The sequence below is a fragment of the Colius striatus genome, chromosome 1, assembly GCF_028858725.1.
Source record: "Colius striatus isolate bColStr4 chromosome 1, bColStr4.1.hap1, whole genome shotgun sequence".
In the NCBI taxonomy this organism is placed as follows: domain Eukaryota; kingdom Metazoa; phylum Chordata; class Aves; order Coliiformes; family Coliidae; genus Colius; species Colius striatus.
In genome coordinates this window covers 113,073,775-113,091,420 of record NC_084759.1, presented here as the reverse complement: position 1 = coordinate 113,091,420, position 17,646 = coordinate 113,073,775, and the positions used below count along the sequence as shown (strand labels likewise).

The following is a 17,646-nucleotide window of genomic DNA, read 5'->3' as shown; positions in this document are numbered from 1 at the left end:
TTGTAAGAGTAAAAGCTCAGCAGTAGAAACTACTATACTAAATATTGAATTTCTGTGAAACCCAAAACAATGGTAAATATCCTATCAAGATAAATGAATGTCAACTCTTAGCAGGGACTGGGATGTTAAATGGAAAAGATCTATTAGGTCCTTCAGAGTTGTGCTTGAAAGCTGCAGCAGAACAGTTACCCATCAAACATGTCTTCTGAGAAAGCAGAAAACGGCATCCAATACAGATATGGGAAGGCATACTCATTCTCACCAAAAAACAAAAGGAAGAACAAGCATTAAACTAAATGTTATTTAGTCTCACAGCCATCTTTCAGCTAAGATTAGAAGATTCAGTTTACATCTTATATCTGAAAAGCATGGTTGTCTTCTGACAGCCTCACTACCATCTGTGCAGTTTTGGCAAGGCAGGGACAGCAATGAAATCTTAAGACATTGATTTTCTGATAGGAAGAGTCTAACAAAAAGAAACTAAACCGGAAGGAAAAACAATTTAAATTCCACTCAAAAGGTACTCTAAGTCCAGGAAACCATAAGGCCATGGCAACTAGAGGTCATTCCCAGACATAAGCAATCGTTAACACTAGGCAGAAAAATGGAAATTGAAAGAAAAAGAAAAAAAGGCAGGAGAGTCCTTGGTGAATTCACCATATAAAACAGGGAAACTTGAGTTATTCATCTCAGAGAGGAATGTAATGAACTTAGGTGACCCTATATCAATTAACAGGGTTAATTAACAGGGTTAATTGATATAGAAAAGAAAATAATCTTAATGGTAAAGATTAAAGTGAGGTTTAGGTTGGAAAGAGAAAGAATTATGGATCTCCTAAGTAATCCCAGGACTGCACAAGTTTCTAGTCCAGTTTTAAGACTCGGAAAGAGCCAGAAGCACATTTTATCCAAGGCTTTTGAAATTTGCTGTCTATTAGCACAGTTTCAATAATCCATACTTAATAATTCAGTTAATATTACTGCAAACCAGTGATCTCAATGGCTAATTTAAAAACACCAACTTGAGAGGCTTACAGTACCTGATAGTGTTTATCAATACAGTCAGATGCACGTAAAAACAAAATGCTGCCAAAATAAAAGCAGACACTTTTTCTATTTCTTGTGGATATGGTCACCAGAGACTTTCTGTTTCTGATGTGAAGGTGAGCTCTGGGCTTCCCAGCAAGACAGGAAGCATCTGCAGTGTGACACTGTCACATGTCTGCCCAAGCAACAGCATGTGGAGAGCCAGCACCCAAAATCAATCAATAGCTTTGAGGACGGCTAAAGCCTTTGTAGATGATTTTGATTGTAAAATATTTGGAGGAATCAACAACTGGGGGGTGTTTTATTTCAGCCACCCAAGAAGGGTGGCTATACTGCCGGAACCATGGCTGCATGATGGTTTCAACCCATTTCCTCAGGAAAGCTGCCCAAGAGTAGTTTAGGAGAAATACATCACAGATCTTGTGGTAGTAGCTGCTGATATATGCTTGTAAACCACTTCCTTGCTCTCAGATTGGAGCTGTGCAAGCTTTTATCTTGTTAGTCTGTGGGTGGTTGTAAGATCTAATTTCCACTCTTTTTATGAAACAAGGCTGTTAAATCTTATTAGAAACTGTTACTGTGACCTTCAGTATCTGTTTCGCTAATTCATCTCTATTTACTTTCCAGCCTACCCTGAGATCTCTGTTAGCCTACAGGAGGGCTCAGCCGGCACCTCACAGAAGGTGAGCAATTTTGGAGTGAACAGTAATGCCTGTAGCTGCCACCACACCACCCCAGCAAGGCCAGGCAAGCTAAGCTGAAACAGACATAAGAGGGACCTCCAAACTGACTGGGCTTACAGGGCAATGAGCAAATCAGTGAATCTATGATAACTGTTTGTGCCCCTTCTTCTCAGTGATTCCCATCCCCACAGCAGTGAGCTGCTCCAGTGAGCACAAACTGGAGCTAGCTAAGGGCTTCTCCGTGGCACAGGCAAAATCTGGTTTTGTGTTCGTTAGGCCTTGGGAAGGCTCCAGGAGGGGATCAAGAGGCTGTGAGGATCAGATGATGTCGCAGGGACTGTGATGCTCTCTTTCCCTCCCCACCTGCTGGCTACCACCCATTAGCTCCACAGTTCTTAAACTCCCTCTCTGAAGAGTGTCACCCACTACCTGGGATGCTGCTCAGAGGGGCCAGGCCTGCCACATAAACCCCTGGAGACAGGGGAAAGAGGTTCTGTGAAAGCAGTGCCCAGGGTACAGCATGACCCAGCATGTTGATGGGAAAGGTGATGATTATGTCATCAGTAACATATCATGGTGCAAACAGAGCTCAGCTGGAGCAATCAGATAGCAATGGAATTGCTGGATCTAAGTCTGAGGGCCCTTATTTAGAGCTGAGTAGTTACATGTTTTTGAGGGTCTGTTTTATCACATGCTTAGTAACGGCAAAACCTAAAGGTCTGCTGTACTGCACTGACCATACTTGGTATAAAACATATTTATGGCTCATATGACTGGCTAGCAAGGCACTCTGACTATTAGCTGTGGTGCTTTGCCTCCTGTTGCATCCATCCAGGTTGAAGCTTTAGATCTGTGAGTATCCCAAATTAAGAAAATTTTTGTTGGAAACAATGCTTGTAAGCAGGCAGAATCTTTTATTAACCATATCAGCCTGCTTCAGATCAGCCATGAGTCAGCTGGTTGTGAAAAACCGGTATAATTTTCCTGGTGACCTATTTGTAAGTGTGGTGTTGGACATTGCAAGCTTTGTTTCCACTGTCCTATTGAGCAAGGTAAGGGGTGCTGCTCTCATGGGACCAGGCAATAGAAACTCTGTCCATTCTTTCCCTCCAAACAAACATTGACTTCTTTCCTTCACTTTCTGCCCTTTGTTGCAGGGCTTAAATCTACTTTGGATGTGAGATTTGTATTTCTTCGTAGGAAGCATTTATTAAAGCATTATAAACTAAAGGTGCCTGAAAAATAAGGGAATGATGAAAAGAGAGGAAAGCAGTTACACTACAAGCTCAGAAGTTATTTACTACGACAAGGAAAGAGTTTCATCTGGGTAGTTTAATTCTTCATATTGAATGATTGACTTTTGCTGGTTGTAATGCACCAAGCTCACTTTTAACCAAATGTGTAAACAACTTTCTTCAGAAGTGGGAGCAAGAGGGCTTTGTGCACAAGTAGCACATGCTTTTTTTCTTTTTTTTTTTTTCCCTTTGTTTAAATGGACAAGGCAATTTCTCTTAGCACCATAAGCTGCTAAGTAAATGTAACTGGGAACATTCAGGCAGTATGAGGATGAGATCTCCCGTGCTGCTAGTGCCCAACCCTTCATTCAGCCTTGATTTTGAAGTCCTTCCCATATATTGCTTGATATGAAATGAAACTGAGCACCAACACGGCTTTTTAGAACAATTGGCATAGAGGCAGGACTACTGCAACTAAAGCATGCAGTTCTTCACAACTTCTGGAAACCTCTTACATACTGTGCCCATACAAAATCAGATGCCTTTGTATGTTCAACATATCATAGTGCTAGGCAGTCCTTTTTGTGGGATTTGTTTCTTTATCTGCCCACTGAAGGAAGGATTTACATAGCAATGAGAAGGTGCCTCATTCTCCACACACACCCCATGCCTATCGCTGACTCCAATGTTTCTCTATGTGGCTGTTTGTCACTAAGTGCTGGGCTGGGAATGGAAAGGTGAGAGGGTCATCCTACATCTCTCCAGACACAGCAGAGGACTGGAGGGTGTTGGAGCCTCATCACCTCATACCTGGCCCAAGGTGATGAGGATGTCTCTGGGTTCTTGTTCAACACTGTCTGCAAACAGAAAAGTGGGGAGGAAAGAAAAACAATGAAGAAGAAGCGAGTGCTTCCTTCCTGAGCAGGGTGTTGAGTAAATAAGCTCTGTCCAGAAGGGATTTTGGAAACCAACAGATAGGTGAGAAACGACAGAGACTAATGACTGGCTTTTACTGCTCCATAGCCTAATGTGAGCTGCGTGGTGAGGAAGGCATTTCCCAAGCCAAGCCTGATGTGGTACGTGGACAGAGCAAGCCTGGTGGAGCAACCCAGAGGTAATACAACCTGTCAGCAGGACAATAGACCAACTAGAGAAGTAGTTCCCAAGAAAGGCGATAGCTGCTCATCTGCTCCAGCCATGGGGAGCCTGCTGGTGTGGGTGAAGGGGACAGCATCAGGCCTCCTCAAAGTGAACAGTGGCAAATGGCCACAGCCATAGCTCCTTGCAATTGCCACTGATGGGAACAGTGGCTTGGCACAGCAGAGCCATTCTTCCTAAGCCTTGGGTAGCATCTCAGCAAAGAAACCTGTAGCCATATGAACTTGCTTTTCAGTACCAATATTTTGCACTTCTCTGATTTATACTGTAAAGAGAAGGTCTTGCAGCTTTTCTTTTTTTTTTTTCCTTTCCTCAAGAAATTTCTGTTGAACAAGAAGACTTGCAAGACAGTGAAGGTTTCTATCAGCTGATATCAACACTGACATTGCAAGGGACCCAGCAGATACATAAGACCTTCTCGTGTGCGTGTTTGTTTTCCTCCCTCAGGAGTTTCGTCATTTCATCAGAAGAAATATTTGTTTCCTTTGGTAGGTTTTTCATAGATAGGACACATGTGAAATGTAAAGTGTTAAGAACAACGAACACCTGTAGTCCCTGTTATTTAAAGCACTGAAGAAAAGCCAACAGTATGGAAGATTTATTGTACAAATTCATCACACACTTTGAACTTTCTGACATGTTTTTTTAGCTCAAGTCTTTGCTCAAGCTTCTAAATGAGCTAAGGAGCTCCTGCACAAACATAAAACGTTTGTTTAATCAGCATCTTGATGCACTCCCCATACCCAAAAATACACTAGCTTAGCCACATGGCACCAGTGAGCTATTATAATCATATGTTTCTCACTGAGCACTCCTAGCAGAAAGCCTGCATCTGTACAATGCAGAACCCAGGAAAATCAGACTCTCAGAGTCAGGGCTATGTTATACATCTTCAGCAAAAGGCCCCTAAAACAGTTGAACCATTTTGGTCAACAGAGAAACTACCTTATAACCTGTACTGTAAGAATTATCTACATGATTAGGGAAGTGTGGAGAAACACCGTTATTGTTGATGAAACCAGGAGACACAGTGGCGTGGAGTTTTATGGCATTTCTAAGGGTGCAGAGGGGCCGAGGAGAAGGACAGACTGATGTTCTTTAGCACCCTTTTGTGCATGCCTCCTCTTTAGGTACAGATGTATAGCTACACCTTATTTTTGCTATGTATGCTCCTTACTGTACAAGTAACTGCTGGCCCCTTAGTAGCCTCTACAGGTATGTCATGAGCCATGGTGACTACTTGCAGCTCAGTTGTGCTCGCTGCTGGCTGTGGATACATTTATTGGTATGTTTTTCCACAAAGAAGGACTACATCAAAAGACAGTGCTTACTCTTCTGGAAATATAACTTAGGAGAGATGGGAGATAAATGATCATTTTTCTCCAAAATGACTCATTTCACCCAATTTTCAGTTTTGTGGAAATATATTCAAATTGGAGAGATGTCAGTTAAAGTAGTCTACATTCTTGCCTGCAGGCTATGCTAACAGTAAGATAGATCCACTCTGTATGAAAATGTTCCTGTATTTAGATGTGACAGAAAAGAAAGAATTTAATTAATTCTCAGCTGTGTTTTATGAAGGTGCCACACTAATGCACAGTATGACACAAACCTAAAACTAAATTTTCAGCCTTTATAACAAAAGCCTAACTACTTTTAAGAATTGCTTTCATCTATTTATCTTTTTTTCTTCACAGCCAATAAGTCTAATGAAACTTCATTCAAAGCTTTTACCACCATGGCTTCAGAAGGTAGGATAAATTAGAGAACGGAATAACTTGGTGTATCTATCACTCTGTCTGTAGAGGTGTATCTGTCAATTCCTAAAGCTGTTGGAGAAATGGTTTTGCAAGCTTGTTTTTGGATGGTAGAGACCATCTAGAACTCTTTCTGCAGAGAAGACTTCAGGGAAAATAAACTAAACAGTATTTTTTTGAAGTATTCTATCATAACTAAGCCCAAGCATAATTAAACACCAGCCTTGAGGGGCACTTAATGTTATTTCTGATGCTTCAGCTGACATTTGAATATAGCTCTTTCAGCACTGCACTGATAATTAAAAATAACAGCCCTACTAATGGTTCTACCTTCTGCTTAAGTGCACAGCCAAGATCCTCAACACTTCTGCCTAATTAAAGAACTGATGGGATGTTCCCTAATTTGTGTAAATTTGGTAAATCTGCGCTCTGTCCCTGCAAGTTTGGTTTACTATCAGCTTATTTCAGACAGATAAATTGTTCCCTCCCCAATTCAGCTGAAGCCCTTTGCAGATGCCTCTCCTGGAACAGCTTGCTCTGCTCTGCATGAGAGGCAAATGCATCTCAGTGCTGAGTTACATAAGTGAGTCATAGAAACACCACAGAAAAAAGGCATGGAAAGCAGCATGTTTTTCTATGTAAGCTTACTTCTGCAAGTGCAGGTTGTGTGAGGCCCTGAGGATTTCACCAGAAAGCTATCCCAGGTACTGAGTATCCTCGAGAGAGAGACTTTCTCCTCCACTGGCCTCTGCAGCGTAGATCTCTCAAAGAAGCTCTTGCAACTTGTGTTAGATCAGCACTCTGCTTCGCCTTGTATGCTCTACAGGAGTTGTACTGGGAGCTGGGTATACCTCGAGGTGCCCCAGTACACTGGACTTTAGACCTGCTGCATCTTTTATGTCAGCTAGCTACTAAAAAATCCCTGTTAGCACAGGGAAAGTTAAGATGAAAAGCAGATGGAACTGCAACACTCAAAACAGTCAAGCATGATACAAATGCTTGCAAAGGAAGGCAACTGGACGGTTACCTACTTAATGCTGAGATCCTACCTGAAGAGGGTCACTCCCCACCCAATGCCCTCCCAATGTGCCTGATCAAACAGAGGTACCTTCTGGCTGCCTTCCCAGATATATTTTTCTAATGGGGCATGTGAGCTTTCGTAGACCATCTCCTTTGTGGAACTCTTTGGGGAGATTTAATCCTTCCTCCTGTCCTACTCAAGAGGTACTTAGCCTCACCTCTTGGGCCAGAAAAAAAAAAAAAAAGCAAGCAATGAAAAGAGGGAGACATCTCTCACTCAGGATGGAAGTGTTGCTTGGGCAGGATGGTGCTTCTGCTGTGCTTGGCTAGCTGGTAAATAGTCTTTTAGTTCAAGGAATAGTTCCTTCTCCTCTTTGAGGGCTCAGTGAGCACTGTTCAGTGAAAAATGTCTCTGAAATTTTCTGTCAGAGCTGCAGTCTCTGAATTGCCTCATGGATGGAGCTATGCAAGTGCCACCAGCAGGACATATAGGTTATTTCAACATGCATCTGAATAAGGTGCACCTGTTTATTTGGGACAAAAAACATATAACTCCTGCTTTTTGAGTTCAGGTGCCAGGGGCTCCAAAATGTTTTTCCTCCAAACCTTTATTTCTCTAGAGATTTCACAGCACAGTCAGCTCAGGTGCTTCATGTTTCTCTCTGGACCTCTTGGCTGAGCTATGCATTGAAAGATTATTTGTAAATTGAGTGTGATGCACTCTCTCACTCTCAAACCTTTGAATCACCCACTTTTCTAAAGCAGAATAAATACCTTTCTCGAATTAAAAGTGTTTGCTTTGGTTTGTTGTAGACCTTGAAAATTCAGCACTTCCATCAGCTGTCGTGACTACTTCAGGTAAGAGGAAAAAAAACATCATCTTTATGACTCAGCCAACGTACATGGGATCTCTGCTTGACCATTTGTTAAATTTCATGTACAAAGAGCCCGAGGTATGCCAGGAAAAGGACAGTGTGCTCTGGTACTGATGGTACCTATGTACTGCTGGATGGGAATTTATGGGCCACAAAGTTACCCAAGAGGAAATCTGACAGAAGTCCTGCTAAAACCATCGTGTCAGGACAGCATGTAAAATGTCATGCTGAATATCACATATTATTCTTATGCCCTTTTATAAAATGGAATAAAAAACCCCTATACAACTATGAATAAATTTGTCCTGTTGCAACAGAGGCACATGTGATAGAAAAGTTAAATCCATCAGTTTTCCTCAACAGAACAGCAACGCATCATTCCCATTCATTAATAAGATAAATAACACTGTTTTCCCAGAGCATGCATGTGGATAACTATAAAACTATTTTCAGCAATTAAGAGGAAAACCCACAAGAGCAGGTGATCTCCTGAGCTTACAAGACTGCCACATGTTGTCAGGACTGATTCTGGGAAGGCCCTGTCTAGGTAATGCATAATCCACCCCATAGCAGTTAAATTGAACCCTGTGTACAGAACCATAAGTTTTATACACAGCTAGCCCCCGTGAAAGGGTCAGCATTAATAACGTCGGCCATCTCTGAGTGCCCCTTGAATCTGTGGGATGCATTTTGAGCATTTAACTTTGAAAGCAGGGTTTGGCTGCAGAGTCTGCATTTACCCAATGCCTACCACATGCTCTTTGATTCAGGTTGTTTTATGATTTATTCATGTTACTTTTAAAAGACCTTAACGACTAAATGTGATACTGTGTAATCTGTTTGTCTTTAGAGCACCAGTCATCATCTTTGGCCTCTCTGAATTTCACAAGTCAAGCAAGTTTGGCTCCTGCTTCCAGGACACAAGGTAATAAATTCAAACAAAATGTTTTCCCTATTGCTTCAAGAATGCAGGTGAAAGATACATGTACACAAGAAGTGTATTGCATTTTCCGTAGCAAACAATTTAACATTCACCGAAGTCTTTCTCCTAGAGTATTATACACTAGAAAGTCTCCAGTTCAAAAATAAGTATATGGGGAAATACTGTCTTGACTTTATCGTGACCCATTTGGGGTATATGCATTAATTCCAGCAAGTGAGCAGACATCAGGTATATACTTTTACAATACTTATTCTTTGTATTTCTTTAATTAAATATTATACAAAAATAGAATGGCATTACAGCTAGAAAAAGTGCAAAAGATGGGAGCACGGGAGTACAAATACAAAACACCAACTAAGTATTTACAGCAGATGACTGAACTCAGCAATTTTTTTCACTAGGCTGGTGACACTGAGGGCAGTGGAGGGAAGGGTAACTCACTTGGAAAGGTTTAACCTCCCTTGCCCAAGGAGAGGTACATGCACCAGCAACTGACACCCACCCAACAGTGCAGCAGTCACCTGAATAGAGAGCAGGCAAAGCTGTGAACTTCTTGCCTCCTGATCCCAAAATAAAGGGCTGATGAGCACCAGTCTCAGTAGAGCACATTTTCTCACAGCATGGCCTGTCTGTGAACAATTTTTTTAAAGTCTCTTTCCATTTTGAAGCCCAGCTACTGATGCTTGTAGGACTGGATGGTTTCAAGCAACAGTTAAAAGAGCATGGGGGCTGCTCTCAACAGAAGCAATGTGGATGCTTATTGCCAGACAGCCTGGACACACACAGGCATGGCACACTCTCCCATTTCAGAGACAAAAGAGCATGTGTGAAACAGCAGCACAGGCATCACAAGGAAGGGTCAACAAAGCAAGTCATTGTCCAAGACTATCTTCCCCTCCATAGCAACACCAGAGCTTTGGCTCAGAAATGATCCACCACTGAGGCAGCAGCTGACAAGAGTGGATTTGGCCCTTTGTACTTGCAGCAGCTTTGTTCTCCAAAGAAAGAAAATTAAAAATAATTGCTTGCAACAGACAAACTTGCATAAGCCTCTGGGACATTGAACATCCTTCTTAAGCTTTTCCTATCCTTTGACCTTCACTTAAAGTAAGTTACGCTAGCCTATAGCAGTATTTGCCCAGAGATAAGCAAGTAATGAGATGGGCAGTGTGTGGTGTAAAGCTGGAGGAAGATATTGAACACAAGGCTTCATCCTGATACAGCAGAGTGCTGTTTGGGAGCTGAATCACCCAGTGTAAAGCCCTGGGGAATGAAGACACTAGATTGAGATATGTTAGGAGAGACACACAGATCACAGCAGCACTGAAATTAAAGTGCTGCTTCTCATGCTACATTCCTCATCCCCAAAGTAGAGACACCTGCCCGGTCTGGCAGACAGTGGGGAGCAAAGCACTCATCCAAGTGAACTGAAAGCCCTTCTGTCTCAACAAATAATTTCATTACAAAGGCTATAAATATACAAAGTGAACAGAGAGCATTGTCCTTGCTGGATTACACATCTTCACTGGTTGAGAAGGTATGAGGTCAAAATCATAGTGTAAGCCACAGCTGAGCTATTTCTCTTTCATAAATAGCCCAGGAAACAACTGCCTTTTAACCAATGCCCCTGACATGTGACAATTGTGGTGTCACAACCATTGGTCAGTGCTCTGGCACGCTGCTGGTTCCCACACTGGTGCCACCATCAGATTCTTTAGCAGACCCTTTAGGCTTCAGCTGAGTCAGGATACCAAGTCCAAGCCTGCCATTGTAAAAAGGGGTTTGGTTCAAACCAAATTTTCCCATTGTAAAGAGGAGTTTGGTTTGTTATTTTGCAAGTTTTTAATGAAATTCCAAGAGAAAGCTGTGAATAGATAGGGGGAGTGCACAGATATTAACATGAGAAGGAGGAGGGAAGACAAAACCAAGTGAAAAACTGCAGTCTGATCTTTGCTTAGCTTCCACGATAACTTCCTCTCTGAGCCCAGAGATGCTCAGTCTTTGAGTGCTAGGTTACAGCTACATTTCTTCTTCTCGGGTTTGTTCAGATGGCATAATGATACTTTTCAAAAAATGAGACAGGTGTTAGGAAAGATGGACTCTTTTTAGTAAATGTGAAATAGTCCTCTCGGTAAAACGGAGGTCTATTTGCTAACCGCCATCTGTCTGTGATATTGGATAAATAGCTAGTTGAGCTCCAGAATACATACCACTTCAAAAAAAAAAGCTTAAAGGAAAATGTTAAATAAGTTGGCATTAGGCACCCCGCATTGCAGGTGTGACTCCTATACACTAACTTCTTCCAAACTTCTCTTTCCTAGTTGGGAAAACAGTTTTGTCTCATTTAGAGCTGGCCAAACCCTGTCTAACTTCTGATTTACATATGTTTGTTCATCACTCCACTGTTCATGGCTTCAGGTAGAAACAAGCCAGTGCACTGAGAACTACTGAGTTTCAGCTGAAACTCAGCTGAGATTCAAAAATGCATGCTTAAATGCCCCCTGTTTCCTCAAAGTTTATTCACCCATCTCACTAAACTGCTCTTGAGCTTCTAGATTGCAACAGACTTTCAAACCATACACGGAGCTGTGTGGTTCTTGCCTGAAGGAAGCCAGCATCTCAAGTAGTAGGTTACAACTAGTTGAGCTCGTTAGTCAGGAAACAGGAAAGAAAGCAGGAAAAATGAAAAACCAGTTATATGGTCCTCAACAGCAATTCTTACAAACTCGTGTGTTTTTCAGCAGAAGCCCTGATTTCTACCACCGAGACTAAAAGCTCTACCAGTGCAGCACCATTTAATGAGAATTTGACAACAGCATGTGAGTCGATGATACATCATCTTTGCTTTGTAGGACTGTATCAGGAGAGTTATGAAGCCAATTATGTGTGCTGCAAATGTGGCACCAACTAAGTGAGTGTTGAGTTGCAAATCTACAGCAATCTTCAGTATCTTACAAAAAAGTACAGCAGTGGCAACTCAGCTCTATGTGGGCCTCAGTTTGCAATGCCTTTGCCAAGAACATTAGCTCTGTGGTGCTTATTTTCATCTGCTAATTGATAGTAATCACATCGCCATATAAAAGTATTACTAAACATGGAAAAGTTGTGTCCGAGCAAAGGCCAAAAGCCGGGTGACATGATCTGTACCAGCTTCTCCATACGTCATAGAAGCACCTCCCCTGTTGAGCTGCACTGAGTTAGAAGCCAAAGGCTTGAGCCTTCCAAGCCATCAAGGATTTGCATGTTTGACCTATTTAATTTAATAATATTAAAATTGAGAGAGTTGCTAGGCAAATGTAGTGAGTACCAAGGGTAGTTTATAGACGAAATAAATTACTGGAGTAGCTAAATAAAATCACAGAGCAGCAATGAAATAATGAGATAATGTGGGGCAATAAATGCTGGCTAATAGCACATTGAAAAGCAGCCTCATTAAAGATTAATAAATCAATTAAAAAAATCTAGGGGTTGACATTTTTCACAAATCTTTCCCTTTAGAAAAATCTCTGCTCAGCAGCAGGAAGCTAGAAGTGACTCTCCTTTTTAATGTCTTGGTTTGTCTTTGTGCTTTCGGAACAGTCAGGATCTGTCAACACGCTTTTGCATTTGTATGGCAGTCATCTTTTGGCTGAAGCACAAACGTAACAACCACTTTCCATTTTCTGAATATATTTTTGGCAGCACTCCAGTGCTTATTTACCCACATATAACCCGCAACCACACGTTTAGACCAAAACCTTGTGACAATTTCTAACGCTTCACAATCCTGCTCTCACACAGCTTGCTGCTTGCAATTTTTGCTAAAAGCGTACTGAATTACACTACTATTTGCAGGAGGTACAGCGTGTTGTATCACTCATCAGCTTCCCTACAGCCCTGCTCACCTGACCACCAGCTGAGCATGGCCTTCAAGGGTCCTCAGCCCGGCAGCTGTAATTGAGGGCAATTTCAGAGCGCACCGGCACTGGTACGCCTGCAGAGGCACACCAACCTGTGTCACTCTGCCCACCCAGGGCCACCAGGCCCTTACAGTGGGATTACCATTATCAGTTCCATCCTTGGAGGCTCTCACACAAGCCATTATGTAAATAACAGTAAGTAGTGCTCATGAGCATGCTGTGTAGAGCACAGCGCTATGGCATCTCTAAGTGCATCTCCTTTTTTTTATATGTAACTTTTTAAAATACCAGACCTACCATGCTTAGCCCCATAAAATTAAACACCTAATAAACAACGACAACAGAAGAACTCAATTGAATTAATGTCCAAAACTGTCAGTGAATTTGACTGGTTTTGGTAGGGCTGTTTTAACACATACCTATACTCGTGTGTGTGTGTGTGTGTGTGTGTACTTGAGAGCTTCATCTCAGTCAGAAGCAGCATCTCATAAGAAAGAGATTTTCCTGTCTCTGTCTGGTGACTCATTTACATTACTTAAACGGTGGATTTTTTTTCATTGGATTTGTAGATCAGCAATTATACTAGAGACTTTCAGGTATCTCTGTTATTTCATTTGTTCTTTGCATCAGAGAAAAGCAAAGGGTATGAAATAGCCACAGTTAAGCTTAATGAAGCAGTCACGTACAGGCTTTTAAGATAATGGAAGGATATTATTTCTTTTTGTACAGATTCCACCACCGAATCCCCACAAAGACTCAGGAATGCCACACGCTCCTCTGAGAATACAACCCTGGTGCATCGTAAGTGCTGTGCCATTGTCTAGTTGCATATTTTAGCTGTTATTTCGGAAGACATGGATATGGAGATGGCTAGAAAAAATGGGAATGTATCCTAAGGCAGTACATATCTTAAACATAGGCAGCTTAGCTGTATTAAGAAAGGCAAAATATCCTAGTCTACAAACAGATGAAAGATGATTTTTGTGGTTTAGACACAGTACTTGACAGAGGAGGCTGAGGTTTCACCAAGTCACAGCAAAGGCAGACTCTTTCTTTATATTGCTGCTAAGCCACTTAATATCTTTAGCTTTTCATTACCATCAAAGAGGTAAAAAGCTTATCATTCTCCCAGACTGCTGTGCAGCCTAATGCTGGCTTGCTGAAACATCTTAATAAGTCTTTTCTCTTTTCTTTTCTTTTCTTTTCTTTTCTTTTCTTTTCTTTTCTTTTCTTTTCTTTTCTTTTCTTTTCTTTTCTTTTCTTTTCTTTTCTTTTCTTTTCTTTTCTTTTCTTTTCTTTCTCTCTTTCCTCTAATATTGTTTAAATTGATTAAGAACACCCTTTTTTTGTCTAAGATCAGGTTGTAGGCCAAGTATGTAGGAATCTCACCAAGTGAATTTTCACACATGAATCTGGAATTTGATTGCCAGTCTTCAGCAGGGTGCATAATGGTGGCTTCAAAACACAACCCCATTAAAAAAAAAAAAAAAAAAGAAAACTGTTCTGTGCACATATCTTTTTAGGTAACTTGTCCTTCAGCATCACAGATCAGCCAATTTCAGCTACCAGAGGGAAAGACTTTACTACCGGCAGTCTGCTCAATAGTACTGGTGAGATATTATCCTACAAATCCTCTTCTTTCAGCATGGTGTTGCAGTAAGCAAGAAAAACAGAAGCAAGAAACCTGGAGCATCGTGTACATTTTACCAGAGGAATTCAAAAAAGGGAAAAGAGATGAAAAGAGCTGCTGTGTCCTCACACTATGGGTTGTCACAGGCTTTTGGCATTCCTGCCTTCTCCCTCCATCCACAAGCAATTTGCAGGTGCAAGTTTTCTTCCAGCAGCAAAATTTGGCACAGGGGCCACTCACAGGTCATGCATCATCGTGGATTTGATGCCATTTTGGCTAAAATCCAGGCTGGATGATGTAGTAGTATGACCAATCTTGCGAGGGATCGTGATGGCAGCACAATGGGAGGTGACACTGAGACAGTGACTCTTGTGCTCCAGCCCTTTCTGTCAGAGACCACTTCTGTACCCTCCATAGCTCCATGCTCCTCCTCTCCTTCCTCCCAGCAGCCAGGACTTTGAGGGCACCTCTTTCATCTGGCAGCATCCCCAAGGGTGATTGCAGAAGGGAGCTGCGTGGAGACCACAGCACCGCAGTGGGGAGAAGCAGCCAGGGCAAGGCAGGGATGCCATACCACCGATGAATCCACCTCAAAAGACGGCTGTGCCCTTGGCCAAATGTTTTATCAGGGTTTGGTGTCAGCGGCATGAAAAAATAAACTGGTGGGAAGGGGAAGGGGACTGGAGTGGGCAGCTGTTCCCAGCTGTACCACAACATGCTTTCTCTTCTCAGAGAAGGTGAAGAGAGAAAATCAACGGATTTTGGATGAGATGCTTCCAGGCTCTGCCTGAATAATCTTGTCATGTGAACTGACAGGTGGTTAAAATCAGCCCATAAACTCAATCAGAATAAAAGTGGGCTAAGTCCATAAATCAGAACTGTAATGCCCAGAGTTTGAGATCCTCAGCCAGAGAATCTGGTAGGCCAGGGTTGATCTGGGTCTGTGTTGTCATCAGTACTGCGCCTGCGGGGGAGCAGGCAGCCACAAGGAGTAAACCCAGATTTCCTTCCTCTTTGTGGACATTTGCTGAGCTCTCTCTTATATGTCCCTTCCAGGTGGCGTGAGAAACACAAAAGACAGCCACTTCCCCTGGCCAACAGTAGTAGCAGTCCTGCTCCTCTTCTGCAGTTTTCTAACAGCTTTAGGCATCAGGAAATGGTGTCAGTACCAGAAAGAGATGTAAGTACTAGGGAGGGGAATGGCAGGGGCGGGAAGGGACAACAGAGGACAGCACAAACTCTAGCCCAGCTGTATGGATTTACACATTTTAATTTGAGACTACTCATAGTGCGCAAGGCCTTGAAATATATGGATTACCAATGCCACTTTTTTCATATAACAGTATGAAATGTATTCTCTGTCCTTTTCATCTGTTCTTTGGCTTAACAGTAAAATAAACTAAAAAAAGGGCTGTGGTGAAGCTTCAGGGTGTGAGGGAAGAATACAAGTCAATTTTTTTCCCCAGAGTCTCCCACGTCTATTAGCCTCCATAACAGCTGCTTTTGCTCTTTTGCTTTGCATGGTTACTTGAGGACATGTTTTAATGAAATTGTACTTCTAGGGCAACTCTATTTGAGTTGTGAATAATATATATAAAAGTAGGCTACCTGAAACTTAATCCCAGTCAAAGAAGCATTGAGTTTGTAATTATTACCAAAGTTTAATTCCCTACTAAAGCACTCAAAGATTTACTGACAAAAGCAGTATTTAAGAGCCAATTACTTTTAATCTTACTAACGTTACTAAAATGTTTGAAAAATTATAGTGATAATTAATCATTCCAGTTCTAGAAAACCCTATTGAAATATGAATGCAAATCATGTATATCAAAGGTAAAAATGGGACTGTTTTTTTTGTCATTGATTTGACATGGGACCTTTCCATATTTTGGCCTATGGATTGACAAAAACCCAAAAAGCTATGAGGCTTTAAATATACCTTCAGAGGATGATGTGAGTAAAATATTTCTGCAAGGGTTTTGAACAGTTCACCAGAACTGTGATCTGTTCTTCTAAATCAGGAATAAAGTAAAACTGTGAGGTGGAGATCTGGGAAAGCCAAAGGAATGCCAGGAGGCACACTAGGGCTATAGGGGAGCCTCAATATGTAAAAACAAATGTCAGGTGTTCTCATAATGACTTAGCATCCATCTACCTCCTCCTGTGAATGTTTTACAACAGTCTTTTATATGGCTTTTGTGTGACAGAGTGTTTTTTCTCTTCTTTTTCAGTATGAACAGACCTCCATCTTTCAAGCCACCGCCACCTCCAATAAAGTACACCTCCATGTGTGAGTCTGATGGGACTCCCCCATTCTGCCACGAACTGGAAAACCTGTAATATTACCTAAACCCCTTGTGCAGTGTGCAGAAGACTGGCACAGTTAAAAGGCTTTGTCTTTAAAACAGTGTTTACAGGAGTTCGGTGTTAATGACATGTCTTAAAATTCAGAGAGCCTAAATGACATTAATGTTGGAAGCTGAGCACTGCTGAGGACACTTACTTCATCCTGACACTCCCTGTGTATGGCATTATGTTAACACCGTTGTGTCACCATGAGAGTACATGTACTTAATTTGAATTGGGTGATCAACTGGGAATTTGCTGTCTTGTTAATGGGAGCAAGATTAAGAAACCTCTCCGCCAGCTTGCCTGAAGAATGTTGAAGCGCTTTGTTTTACTAAGTGTATAGAGACAACAGCTGTTGTGTGGACATGATTACACCGGGAACAGCTTATCACAAGCTTTTTGACATCTACATGAGCCATTTTTTCAATCATTATTTTCAACTATATAAATATTGACTATTATGACTTAATATATAATTTCCTGTCACTGTGAAACCAAACAGAAAATAATCAGCACCTTACATGGAAAGAAAATAGTCTGCATCTGTTGCCACAGGGTTGCAGCACAGGATCGCGGCGAGGGGCTGGTGAGGTGAAAGGGCACAGTGCAGGCCTAGTGGAAGTGTTCATGAAGAAAACTCAGTTGCCGTTAGCAAAGTCACAAGACTCAGCTTTGGGCTCATGTACAAGCCACCTTGTCTCTTCAAGCTGCCGTTAAGTCTCTTGGACAAGGGATTTAAGGACTGAAGCTAATAAAGACCTTAAAAGAGAACAAAAAATCTCAGTCCTTTTGGAAGAGCTGTGCCTTTGAAGCAACAATTACTCTTGAGTATGCTTTTTTCATATTCTATTTATGGCACACGAGGAAAAAAAGGAATAGAATAATTTTATTTTCCTTTACTCTTAACAGGTCTCTGTCATTTGCTATCTTCAGATTTTTCAAGACCTTAGGGGTAGTTTCCCAGGTGTCTTAAGCCCATTGAAGGGATGATCCAATCTTACTCCTTTCCTGCCAGAGATGCCTATGGCTTTGCATTGACACTAATGAGTA

General features: G+C 41.7%; 1 protein-coding gene across 3 annotated transcripts in view; it reads left to right on the top strand.

Annotated features, from left to right (window-relative positions):
- Window positions 1-16,837, top strand: part of CD96 (CD96 molecule) — a 29,938-nt gene extending 13,101 nt beyond the window's left edge. The window contains exons 5-15 of one of the 3 annotated variants that reach the window (XM_061988694.1): window positions 1,675-1,730; window positions 3,989-4,079; window positions 4,441-4,611; window positions 5,821-5,874; window positions 7,714-7,758; window positions 8,626-8,700; window positions 11,463-11,537; window positions 13,347-13,418; window positions 14,141-14,227; window positions 15,304-15,427; window positions 16,479-16,837. In XM_061988694.1, the coding sequence (XP_061844678.1) occupies window positions 1,675-1,730; window positions 3,989-4,079; window positions 4,441-4,611; window positions 5,821-5,874; window positions 7,714-7,758; window positions 8,626-8,700; window positions 11,463-11,537; window positions 13,347-13,418; window positions 14,141-14,227; window positions 15,304-15,427; window positions 16,479-16,587 (959 nt within the window). In that variant the 3' untranslated portion in view covers window positions 16,588-16,837. Of the gene's footprint in view, window positions 1-1,674; window positions 1,731-3,988; window positions 4,080-4,440; window positions 4,612-5,820; window positions 5,875-7,713; window positions 7,759-8,625; window positions 8,701-11,459; window positions 11,538-13,346; window positions 13,419-14,140; window positions 14,228-15,303; window positions 15,428-16,478 lie in introns of all 3 variants that reach the window. The other 2 variants (XM_061988693.1, XM_061988695.1) reach the window with 2 other exon arrangements.
- The last annotated feature ends 809 nt before the right edge of the window (window positions 16,838-17,646 follow it).